The sequence below is a fragment of the Pogona vitticeps genome, chromosome 4, assembly GCF_051106095.1.
Source record: "Pogona vitticeps strain Pit_001003342236 chromosome 4, PviZW2.1, whole genome shotgun sequence".
Lineage (NCBI taxonomy): Eukaryota > Metazoa > Chordata > Lepidosauria > Squamata > Agamidae > Pogona > Pogona vitticeps.
Window position 1 is genome coordinate 82,729,979 of NC_135786.1, and position 13,271 is coordinate 82,743,249.

A 13,271-nucleotide genomic window follows, 5' to 3' on the forward strand; every position below is an offset into this window, starting at 1 on the left:
TAACTATACTCCTCTCAAGAATCTTTTGAGATGCAGATGAGATCCAAGCCATTTGAAGTACCAATGAAGGAAGGGCAAATGCCTAGAATTTCTTCCACCATAGTGGAAATGGTGGGAGAATGTCTTTCCCACTCTAATGTATTTCTGGAATTTCCTGCAGGCAAACCAAAGAAGCAAAAAGCGTGTTGCTTATATACCGCCCCATAGCGCTTCAAGTACTCTCTGGGCGGTTTACAAGTTAATTATGCAGGCTACCCCCCCCCCAGTGAGCTGGGTACTCATTTTACCGACCTCGTAAGGATAGAAGGCCGAGTCAACCTTGAGCTGGCTACCTGGGATTGAACCCCGAGTCGTGAGCACAGTTTTTTAGCTGCAGTACAGCAGTTTAACCACTGTGCCACGAGACTCTTCTAGTTTCCTTACTGGTAGAGGAGAAGACACAAAGCAGAAATATGAAGAGTAATAACTTTTTTTTAAAGGAAGAAAGCAAAACTTTGAGAAAGTGAGGAAATGAGATAAAACAAGGAGAAAAAGAGGACTGAGTTATGAAGAGTGGCAGAAGCAGCAAATGTTGACTTCTCCAAATGGCCAGAAACAAATTTGGCCCAGCCTCTATTTAACTATTAAAAGCCTTTTCATCTTTTTCTACAAGCTGGATAACAACGCAGAACTGATAAGCATACACAAGGAGAAGATAGCAGAGAAATGAGAAACATGTGACCCACTAAGATACAGTTGAACTGCAACTTTCATCACCCATCACTATAGGTTGTGATAATTGTGATTCATAGAGGTTACAGTCTATTGACATCTGATGGACTACATATTCCTAACACTTTGGAATGGAAAGAAAAAAACACACAATGTAGTGACTGCCTTCTAAGCAGTAGATGTTAATAAGAGAACAGAAGAAACAAACTATAAAAAATTAAGTCATCTCGCCAAACAAATAGAATGTATTACCTTTACCAATAATTAATCCAGTTTTTCCCGTGGGCACAATAAAATTAAATTCTTGCAGTCCACCAGGCGGCCCCATATTCCAATTACCCTGACCTCTACCTCGTCCACGACCACCAGGCCCTGGACCACCAGGGTTGCCTGCCTAGATGGAGAAGAAAAGGCCAATTATTGATATTGAGAAATTACTGCAAACATGGGAGATATGGGCTATTTCGGTTTATGTCAACTTTTAGATAACTGATATAAAACTACACATAAAAATGATCACATTTCTAGAAAACTGTCATGTAAGTACATTGTCTTTTAATCTTTTTGGTATACTAATATTTTATATGTTGGCCCTTCATGTGAAAGAACAGTTGATCATGTTGGACTTACTTGCAGCCCGAAGTGACTTAGCATATACAGATTTACCACTGCAGCCAAAAATAGGTCAATGATCAAAAACCTTGTTGAGTTATACACACCTATCTTATTTCAACTGTGCAACAGCTGGCATTCAGCACCTTTTAAAATGTATTGCCAAAACCTATCATTCTGGTTTGCTAAGACAGTGTTGGCTAAATCTCTACTATGAAGACTGAGCATTCACAAATCATCCATTTTCTGACTGAAAACAAATTTTTGAAAATGAAGGACAAAGTTCAACTAATCCTATGGTAGAACTAAAATTTAGTACTTTAGGTTTTATATGTGAAAGCATGTCTCCAAAACTGATTCAACGCCTGTTTAATATTCATTCATATTTCTGAGATGTGTGGTTAATAATTTTAATGGATTCAGAAAGTGAAAATTCCTGACGTTTTATAGTGATGAGCAAAAATCATAACTAGACAGTAATAGGTCTCTGAACTAGACATGAGATATTCGTATTTGCATCCTTGGGGATACCAATATTGGCACCATAGGTGCCTGGGAAAAACGGACCTCCCCCACCCCAAAGCAGCAAGTCTACTTACTGCTCACTATGTGCATACACAACCAGCGCCATTTACTTCATGCCAATCCATGAAACAGCGTAGCCAGTACTTCCTCACCTCCCCACACAGTCAACTGCTCAACATCTAAGCGGGGAGACTCTTCATCCCACCTCCTCAATGGCGTGGTTGGCTCCATGAGGAGGCAGAAAAGCCAGGCTACTTCCCAAACAGGCACGCCAAGAATGATCCTGGCCACATGTGCTGGATAACAAGTGGTAAGTGGACCTGCTGGTTTGGGGGGAGAGGATCCAGTTTTCCCAGGCTCCAGTGGTGCCGATATTCATATCCCAGGGATATGAATGCAAATATTCCACGTCTACTCTGAACTGATTCTTTTCTTCAGAAGTATTATCATAGCTGTAGGCATGCAACTACCCTGTTTCTCCTAAAATAAGCCCTAACCTGAAAATAAGCCCTAGTATGATTTTGCAGGATGCTCGTAATATAAGCCCTACCCCCCAAAATAAAACCCAGTTAAGAGAAACCCCACCCTCCACCACTGTGCAGCAACCAGTATAAGATGACATGACTGTATTTGAATAAACATAGATTGTTGTACATGAAAAATAAAACATCCCCTGAAAATAAGCCCTAATGCGTTTTGTAGCAAGAATTTATATAAGACCCTGTCTTATTTTCAGGGAAACAGGTTAGGTTAGTAAAACTTAGTTTAAATAGCTAATATTCTCTTACACTACAGCCCCTTTAAAAACAATTATCATAAATGCAGAAACAGTTTTGTTACTCACTATTTTTTCCAATTTCAAAGATTTAACAGTCATAAAAATGTTACTACGAGAAGCTACTACTAAATAAATTAGTATTACCCTAAAATTCCAAAGAAGAAATTTAAGCAAAAAAAAAAATCAGAAAGAGACTTGCACACAGCCTATGAAGAGCATTCTTAACAATCATTTACTAACCTGGACACTTCGAAGAAGATCTGTAATAATTTCTGCTGCGTGCTGGCATCTATCTGGAGGTCCTGTGATCTGGGCTATTCTGTCTGGAGTTGTTCCATCATCTGGAAAAAGGAATGGATATTTTTATGAGTTTTTTTTAAAATAACAGAAGGAAATCCCCGTATTTTTCAGTCTTGCAGTTTCTGCCCACCTGGTTTAAACTGAATTCGCACACCAGCATCATTCTGTATCTTTTTTATCATTTCTCCATTTCTTCCAATTACAATCCCAACAGCAAATCGTGGTATTGGGACCTTGAGAAACAAAATAGTTAATATTTCAACTCAAACGAAATTGTCGCTATTTTCACACATACTAGACAATGAGAAGGAAGAGGATGGGACAGAATTGAGCAAGGACATCAAAAGAAAAAAGGCAATGTATTTTCTGAACCCCTTAATACTCTGTTTATCAAGAAAAAACAACAGTTAAAATCTTACTGCCTTACATAATCTCCTATGGCTAATGTGCAAACAATTCAACCTCTCCAGCTGTCTGTCTTTTCAACTTCCTTGTATCTATCTACAGGTGACTGCGTGCCTGGCTGTGTGAGAAGAGGTAAGCCAGATGTATACCACTTGCGCAACTGAACATGGTTTCTCCCCAGTATTATTTTGTACATGTAAGATATCTTGGTAAGGGGCACAGAAGTGGTTCTACAATTATATATTCCTTCACACTGCAACAAAAGATTAAAAAACTGCATCTCTTACCCCCTTAACTTTTTGTACATAAACCTTGTCAAAGAGATTCTAAAAGACACACTGCACAACGTATTGTCATACTTACATCCAGTCCTTCATTGCCTCCTATTCTTGACCCATATTCGTTGCGCACCTCTCGAAAACCACCTTGATCACGAATGAGGTCTAAAACCATTTCCTTGGCTTGCTAAAAGAGAATTAAGTACAATTTACATTCTGTAATCTTTGAATTACTTCACATGAACACAATTTTTTTTACTTTCAAAATTGCTTCTTACTTGAACTTTGTAAGGATCTCCTGTGATCCTAAGAGGTTTGTCTGCTCCAGTGTTCTGTGGTCCATCTTGAATCATTACCATCTTAACACCTGCTCGCTCCTATTTAACAAAATTAATCCATACTGATCATGCAAATTTAAAATTTTCATGCATCTACTTAAAAATAAGACCCTATCACTTACTTGTAGTTGCTTTATTGTCTCGCCACCCTTTCCAATAACCAATCCTGCTTTGCTAGCTGGAATCATGATTTCCTGGACCGCATTTCCTGGCCCATCACCATGGTGGAATCCTGGTGTAGGCCTTCCTTTTTCAACTATCTGATCAAGCAATCTCTTTGCCGATCTTGAAAAAAGACAATGTTTTATTACAGTTACAAGGCTGGAAAAAACAAACAAACTGAAAACAGGATGAAATAGAATGTTAGAAAATCATCAAACAATCTTTTTGAAAACTGCATTTTTCTGAATACAGTGGTGCCCCGCATAGCGAGGTTAATCCGTTCTGGATTAACCTTCGCTATGGGAAAACATAGTTAAGCGGAACAGGGAAACCCACTGGGCCCAAAACTCACCATTCTCTGATGTTTTCCCATGTCCCGGCGGCCATTTTTGTTGTCCCGACGGCCATTTTGGAACCGCCGAACAGCTGTTCCCCCATCGTAATGTGAGCATGCCCTCGCATTAGCGATGGGGAAATCCGCATCGCAATGCGGATTCATCGTTCAACGGTGCGCTCGTTATCCGAGGCACCACTGTATAAACTTGATGCCTTAAGAACATACATGGTCTTTTAACCATGTTTTCATACAGCTGTGTGTGTGAAACTAGTACTGGTATAATATACCAGATGGGTGGGATATAAATCAAATAAATAAATAAATAAATAAATACATAAATAAAATATGGGTGGGAGTGGTTAGAATGCACAAGTCTGCTCATAGCGACAGCATGATATTATAGCAGAGCATACACTGATGCAGTGTTCTGTGTTTCATAACAAGTTTATTCAGCTTTGGGACTGTATGTAATAACTGAATTAAAACATCAAAACATCAGCAATCTTACTGCTGTACAACAATTTTGTGATTTTTTTGCCATGAAATATTATCTGATTCTAATTATAATTAAATATAATTTCATATTTTTGCCAAACAAATGCAGCCGTCTAGTACTGGGGGGGATCTTTCTTTTAAATCAATTCTTTTTTCAATAATTATGTAATACCGCATACATGAAAATAATGGAGCAGATATTCACTCCTTAAAATACAACTCTTGAATTATCCAGAATCCACCCAGTATCTCTCTTCTGAAATCAGAGATTTTTTAATTATCTCCAAACACCACTATCATCCCCCATTTGCTTCTGAGAGTCCACTATCTGCACAACACATTTGATGTGAAAGCATAAGATGTAGGGGTACATGCTCATTAATTCTCCTGCTCCATTTAGCTGATACAAGGCTTCAGCTGGTTAACAGACACAAGCTGGATTCCAGCATAAGTATAACATATAGAAATGTTATGCATTAAAAAGAATTCAAGAGCATCAATGTCTACATTTTTTTAAACAACTGGCCACCAGTGCAATTTTTTAATACTGTATGCTAAAACGAGTTCTGGAAAGACTCTCTTCTTTTTAGTTCTTATTTTGGGGAAGCACAGAGGGGATGGGGCATCCCATTCCTCCAGTTCTGCTGCCATAAGAAGATCCATTAGTGGAATTATTTATTTCAAATTTGGTTATGGTTACAGTTACAGCCTAGGTGTTAGATATGAACAGAGATTTTGTAAGCACTGTCCAACATGAAATATTTGAAGCAAGGACACTGGCATTCCAGTAACTGGGCAAAGCTGCAACTGGAAACTCAGAGAATCACTGTGCCATCTGTCATTTCTACTTCAGATTAAAAGATAGAAAGAAATCTCTCTGAGTTGAACTGGAAGACAGATGAATCAAGCATTGAGATTTTCGGACTAGCACAGATGAAGTGTAAGTATGTGAAAAGGTCCTGAATATTCCTATAAATGCAAATAATGTACGTTTAAATCAGTGGTCCCCAACCTTGGGCCTCCAGATGTTCTTGGACTGCAGTTCCCAGAAGCCTTCACTACCATCTCTGCTGGCCAGGATTTCTGGGAGTTGAAGTCCAAGAACATCTGGAGGCCCAAGGTTGGGGACCACTGATTTAAATCATACCTTTTGAATCAACAATGATGTCTCATTGTTACAGAAAAGTAATCCCTTAGTATGGCTATGAGATATGGAACACACATACTATAAAACGGATGTTCACTACATGTGAGACTTACTGAACAGACTCTGGAGTTCCAGTTAACATGCAAGATCTTTCAGGCAGCCCACCGCTATCTATAAAATGAAGGAACTTATTATCAATAATAGTAAACAAGAAACCGGTAAGCAAAAAAGACACATTAAATATAAATATATTTTCAAAGATATTCAAAACTAACCATTCAAAATGTGTCAAAATTTTAGTCTATTTAACCCATCCATTCCTCCTCAATATTAAGACCATACGCTGAATGATTTCCAACATGAATTGTTATAATTCCATAAGTAAAAGTAACAACAGAATAGGAAAATAAGTAATTACCAGGTGCAATCTGTATTTTGCATCCAGATTCTTGCTGTATGCGAGATATTTGTTCTCCTCCTCTGCCAATTACTGAAGAAATAGACAAACAAGTCATTATTGAAGTGACAGTGTTAGGTAGAATTTTTACCATATTGTGGTCTGTTTATGTTACTTACTGAATCCAACCATTCCATCAGGAACTTTGTACTCTTCTGTCATTACAGACCTGAACAAAATATAACAAAAACCATTTGCACCTAGCTTAAAACTCAGCCGAAATATAGGATTGTGTATATATACATTAATCAACACCAATCATACAAAAGCTCAAATAAATATTCATATTTTAGGAAAGGAAAAAAGAAATACATAAAGAAATTTAATGAAACAGGACAGGGTTAAAGTGTAGTTGCCTTTCTGAAGCCCATGAAGGCCCATCGTATTTCAGCCCGTCAGATTGCACCACCCTATCTGCTTTAATAATAATAATAACAACAGTAACAACAACAAAAGGAAGCAGCTACTGCTGGAAGCCTACAGAAGCAGCAGACTGTCAAGGTCCCTTGACAGAGTACAGTATGAATGGTATGTTGTTTTTTTTACAACTAGTGCAATGAGTTACTCAGGTCCTCATTGCAAAAGTGTTCAAACTGCATATTAGTAATGGCACACTCCACTTGTGCAACAGTAATACCTGTATAAGGAAGGGCTCCTGTATTCCTACAATGTAGGGACATTACACTTGTTTCAAAAAGAACATGATTTGTTAATTTATTTCGTTTTCTAAACTGAAGCCTCATAGTAATACAAGTTTTTGTAAAAAAATTATACTCTTTGAAGCATGCAACATTAAATGTTATTGGTGCAATGCACACCTCTATTAAAGCAGACAGCAACTAGCCTGCATTATTCTAAACCAGTGGTCCCAACCTTAAGACTCTAGATGTTCTTGGACTATAACTTCCAGAAATCCTGACCAGTAGAGCTAGTGGTGAACGTTTCTGGGAGGATCCTGATGTCCCTGTTTTAAAGGGACTGATATTATGTTCCCAAGCAGATATGAGAGAACTACAGTGGTGCCTCGCTTCACGACGTTAATCCGTTCCAGCGAAATCACTGTAGAGCAAAATCGTCGTCAAGTGAAAGTAAAAAGCCTGTCAGAATGCATTAGAAACTGGTTAATGCGTTCTAATGGACGAAATACTTCATCGTAAAGCGAAGATCCTCCATAGGGCAGCCATTTTCTGCTCCCTATAGAGCAAAGAATCCATCCCTAACACAGCAGGGAGCCATTTTGAACAGCGGCGGCCATTTTGGAAACCCAACGATCAGCTGTTTTGATCGTCGTAAAGCGAAAAATCAGTTCCCGAAGCAGGGAACCGATCATCGTAAAGTGGGGTTTTTTTTTGCTATCTAAACATCGTTTTGCGATTGCAAAAACCTAATCATTAAGTGGATTCATCGTGGAGCGGGGTAATCGTTAAGCAGGGCACTACTGTAGACTCCTCTAACACCAAATTAATGGCAGAACATCTTAATTTTGTTTTGATGGGAGCCAGTACAGAATCCTAGACTAATCCAGACACCATAAATTTTTACTCTCCAGTAGTATTATGATTGTCCTCAAAGGCTCTGATCTGAACTTCACTCTGTTAAGCACCTATTAAATGGATACCTATGGAACAACCTGCCCATTGAGATCTGCTTGGCATCCTTGCTGGATGGGTTTAAACGAGAATTGAAGACTTTGCTCTTCCATCAGGCTTTCCCGGAGCATTAAGATCTCTGCCTCCCCTTTTACCATCCTTTTTTGTCATCCTCTACATCACCCCTTTTACCACCTTTATTGCCGTCTGTTTTAATTCACCCTATTTGAGTTGTATTAATTAATTTATTTTTACTGTGTTTTAATGTTGTTGTTTATACTGTTAACCGCCCAGAGTGGCCTGGTTGCCAGATGGTGCGGACTACAAATTCAATCAATCAATGATTCAATGCCTATATCTGCTTTGGGCCCGTTTAAAGTGGAAGGCGGTATAAAAATATTTTAAATAAATAAAATAAAAAATACTGAATAAATACACGGTTCAGCAGACACTGAATAGAAATATTCCAACATATAACAAGGGGGGGGGGGACTGGTCATTTTATATAATCTGAAGGTAAGGATGAGACCTTTTATTAGACCACTAAAAAAATTCACAAGCATGTTGTTGCAAGTTTTACTTTTTTCTACACCATCATCAGCTCTGCACGGAATGAAAAATTAGCTTCTGTGTCCAATTTTTAGAGATCTAATAAAGGTATAATACTGCTTGCCTCCCAATTTTTAAGGGTCTTAGATAATTATACATTAATTCTTTCATCCACATCCTCAATTCATAAATACTTCTGTTAATAAAAAAAAACCTAAGGTCATATATCCATAAGATCAGTAATATCAACATATTGGAGTCATTTCTTGTGTAATGCAGTACTGATTCAAATGAAAAAGCCAAAGGGGAAAAATTTTATGCTCCTACCTCTGCTGCTGATGCATGGGTGGTAACTGATTTCCAAAAGCTAAAATTAAATATTACATGTTTAGATCAACTTCACCAAACGCTTAACAAATGACTAATCATGCAACATACAGAATGCCATGTGGACACAGATGGACATTGTTAAGGCTCCCTAAACAATCAAAAATATCATGCTTAAAAGTTAAGGCATACTTACCTGAGAGTAATCTAACTGAACTCACTGAAGTTGGAGTCTGTACATTATCACTGAGAACTATAAAACTAGTGTTGGCACATGCCTATGATTTAAGGCATGTGAATGCTTCTACTCTGTACTTCCCTTATACCCCTTTACATCTCCACTTTTAATGGAACTCGCTGCTTCTTAAATTTTCTTTTCCTCCCTCATGCATGTAAGTCATTCCACACAAGTTTACATATACATATCTAACCCAAAGTCCTGCTTGTCAAAAGTTTCATTTTAAAACAACTGTAGGACTTGCATGTGACTGACTCCTTTAATAACAAAGCACTAAACAGTGCAGAGGTAGGAAACATCCTATCTACAGACTGCATGCACATACTCCATGCCATTTGTATACTCAGTTCTCATTACATCTTTCACACCTACCAAAACAAAACATGCATGTCTCACATGCCTTGTTCCCCACTGGAACCATGATTGCTGTTGTGGCACTGAAAATTCTAGCAGTGACAAAGAGTGGTACCCAGTACGATTACCCTGTTTCCCTGAAAATAAGACCTAACCTGAAAATAAGCACTAGTATGATTTTTCAGGATGCTCGTAATATAAGCCCTACCCCAAAAATAAGCGCTAGTTAACTGAAACTCTGTCCTCCACCATTGTGCAGCAACCAGGAGAAGGCATGACTGTATCTGAATAAATGTAGATTGTTGTACATGAAAAAACAAAAAAAACCAAAAACCCTGAAAATAAGCCCTAATGTGTTTTTTGGAACAAAAATTAATATAAGACCCTGTCTTATTTTCGGGAAAACACGGTAAGAGCTAGTGGTGGAATCTAGGGCAATAAAACCCTAACAGAAATGTTTAGTTACAATGCTAAAATAAAATTCTGTTGTTTATGAAACAGAACCTCCACTTGGCCAGGTATTCATTCTACTGCTCATATCTGTTTATTTATAATTGCTTTCTAATTAAGACGTATTTCATCAGATATCTGTCCATTATTTAATCTATCTACAGGCAATGCTTCAAACTTGAGCATGGAAACAAACTAGGAGCTTTTCATATTTCTGAATAAAGGTAGGACTCGTTCCCAAGCCAAAATGATATAAGTTTCTTTTTTGTAAAACCTTGATAATTCCAGTTTTCAGCTGTTAGGGCCGAAGTTTGGTTAAAGAAATTTGAATCAACCAGAATTCAGTCCCAAGGGTCGACAACAGAAACTATCAACAATGTTTAACTAAAAAGCATTATTCTGGCTGGGGTGCAAACCTAGACAGTCTTCCCTCTGAAAAAATATGATCCTAGAAAGGAAAGTCTCTAATTTCTGATAAACTATTTTAGTTCTAAGCAGGCATTACTTAAAACATCACCACCACAACACTTCCTCACTACTCTACTGTAGCCTTCCTCCAAGTGTAAAAATGATGCATTTGCAGAGGAAACATTCTTGCTTGGGTGAAGGCCCTCCACACAAATAAGGATCACAAAATACTGAAGATCTTACTTGCATGGAGAGCCTAAACACAGAAATATTTCCTCTGGCAATGTGCTACTTTCTGTATGGAGAAAATGATGGAAAAAAGTGATGCTAGGAATTCCTATGGTGATTCTATTTAACAAAGCAAAGTTCAAATAGAGCTTCTATTCCAATTATATCAATGCCCATCTGGTTGCATACCGTACCTGCCTCAAACAATCTCTGGACAGAGTGGGATATAACACTAAATAAATAAAACCTTTCAGATTTTTAAGAGTTTAAATAAATATAAGTGCAGATAACAAGAACTTGCGATCTTTAAATCACGTAAGATGCAATCCGTAGCAAGCCCCATTGAATTTACTAGTAATTATTTATCAGCATGTGGTATGATTAAACAGTAAACGAACTGTTGAAAATACTTGCACATTCGAGTTTCTACATTTGAAAAAAATAAACAACTTGAGATAGTAAATGTGTATTTTGATGCTCATGGGCTTAAGAACACTGAAGATTTAAATGAACCGAAAGGAATCTCTCAACTTTTCTATATATTACACTGCTCTTACATTGTCATTGATTTTGAGTGTATTTCAAAACATTGTTCTGATGACAGATAAAGTCCATTAAAGTTCAAACTCATAACAGATATTGGTAACATTATATAGCTTTATGAAGGAATAATACGACTCTCACTTCTTAAATGAATTATAAAACAGCTTTTCTGTGAGTTAATCCTCTATTCCCAGATGGTATCTTTTTATCTATTTATTTTCAGCATCAAATGGAGGGAGTGTGTCTTCTGAGTCTGAGCATAAACACAGAAACCTCTTTACCTTCTCAAGACTTCACAACATATACAAGACCTACTATACTCCAAAATCCTGTTGCTGTTACTTATGTCATGTAAGGCTGAGAATGTCATCAGCTGCAAATATTTTTTGGAAATTAAATATTTCTGGCTCCTTTTCTGATGATCCAGAGGCTCCCATGTCATCCTTTTCCATAATCAGAAACCAATGGAACAGGAGAAAGTCTTTAATTACCAAACAAATCACCAGTGCCAATATGATTTCACTGATGACAGTAATTTTCAGAAATTGAGGACTTCTCCCTTGCTTTCTGTGGCCCACACATCTTCCTGATGTGCAAAGGGATTACATAATAGTCTTAGGAAGTAAATCAGAATAGAAATGTTAAGTTTCCATTTATGCAATGTTAAAGCAACCATAATTTCCTAAAACCCTGTGTATGATTTCCGAAAGGGATTTTGTTTCTGGTACATATACTCCTTCCTGTCAGTGGATAATCTTACTGCTCAGTATAGGCTCTTGCTGACAAACCTATTACTGTTGGCAATAAGAGTAAGGACAGGACTACATAGAAAAATTGCTTATTATCAGCTTCGCTATTTGAAAGAATTGTTGCTAAATTCCAGCAACTTATCAGCTAGACTAAATTAGGTAATACGTTTGGTTGCAAGTGGAGCTAGCATTGTAAACAAACCACATTTTCGACATAATATTTGTACAATTAGCTTACACAAGTGGTCACTCTTTTGTTGACTCCACTTTCCTGTGCAAAATTTATAACTCATTACTTTGTTAATTTTGCCTTGCCATTAATTAAAACAGCATTTTTTCATTCACGCTATATTTTTATCTTTCCTTCAGAGATGAAGTGACATCTAGAAACAGATTGTCGTTCTCCTAAAATTATTATCATTAATTACACTTATACCCCACCTTTCCAATAAAGGATAGTGCTTGATAGCAAACTCAGGCAATCAATCAGTTATAAATAATGGCTTTGATATAGTTTCCAAAGTACAGCTCTGTGCTACATTTTAAATACTCCTTCCCTTTTATACTTTCAAGTCCCTACATCTATGCCCTAGAAAGGAAAAGCCACACCTCCTCCTCTATACAGCATCATTCTAAGTACAGTGGTGCCTCACTTAACGAGCGCCCTGCTGAGTGATTAAATCGCTTAACGAGGGGCTCTGGGCCATCAGTGGAGCATTCGCTCAGCGATGGCCCCATGGCGTCTTTTTGCTTTGCTATTCGCTTAGCGAATATCGCATAACGAAGCAGGGGAGAACAGCTGATTGGCAGTTCCAAAATGGCCGCCGGAAGGTCCGCGCTGCATTTTCACGCCCTGCCCTCGCTTACCGAGGGCGCGAAAATGGCGGCGCTATGGAGGAAGATCGCTTAATGGTGAGTTTTAAAGCCATAGGAACGCATTGAACAAAGTTCAATGCGTTTCTATGGCTTTTTTATTTCCGTTTAGCGAGGCACCACTGTATAAGGCAGCTCCCCATAAAATCCTACATACTAGCACTTTTCACTATCTAATATGGATCTACGTGAGCGAACACATCCTTACTTAGAATTGGATCCTGGGTCAAAGTTGGGAGTGTGCAATTATATTCCAATCAGACAAATTTTGAAAAAGTACTAAATGTAAGAAGATGCCGATTTTAAAAATACTGAAATTAACCGTGATTCAGAGTCTTGGGATATATTTACCTAGCTGCCTCGCTCTGAGTCATCTGAAGCTTTTAACTGTTAAGTGCTGTCAAGTCAATTCTGGCTT

At 37.8% G+C, this 13,271-nt stretch overlaps 1 protein-coding gene across 7 annotated transcripts in view; it reads right to left on the reverse strand.

Moving 5' to 3' along the window:
• The window catches only part of FUBP1 (far upstream element binding protein 1), a 38,285-nt gene that overhangs the window by 20,300 nt on the left and 4,714 nt on the right, over nt 1-13,271 (reverse strand). For all 7 annotated transcript variants that reach the window (XR_013544993.1, XR_013544992.1, XM_020794712.3 and 4 more), the window contains 10 exons: nt 9,011-9,050; nt 6,665-6,714; nt 6,507-6,578; nt 6,202-6,259; nt 4,070-4,232; nt 3,888-3,986; nt 3,695-3,796; nt 3,057-3,159; nt 2,867-2,967; nt 964-1,105 (listed from right to left, as the gene is read on the reverse strand). Coding sequence is in view for 5 of the 7 variants with exons in the window: in XM_020794712.3 (XP_020650371.1) it covers nt 964-1,105; nt 2,867-2,967; nt 3,057-3,159; nt 3,695-3,796; nt 3,888-3,986; nt 4,070-4,232; nt 6,202-6,259; nt 6,507-6,578; nt 6,665-6,714; nt 9,011-9,050 (930 nt within the window). In the remaining 2 variants the exon portion in view is untranslated. The remainder of the gene's footprint in view (nt 1-963; nt 1,106-2,866; nt 2,968-3,056; nt 3,160-3,694; nt 3,797-3,887; nt 3,987-4,069; nt 4,233-6,201; nt 6,260-6,506; nt 6,579-6,664; nt 6,715-9,010; nt 9,051-13,271) is intronic.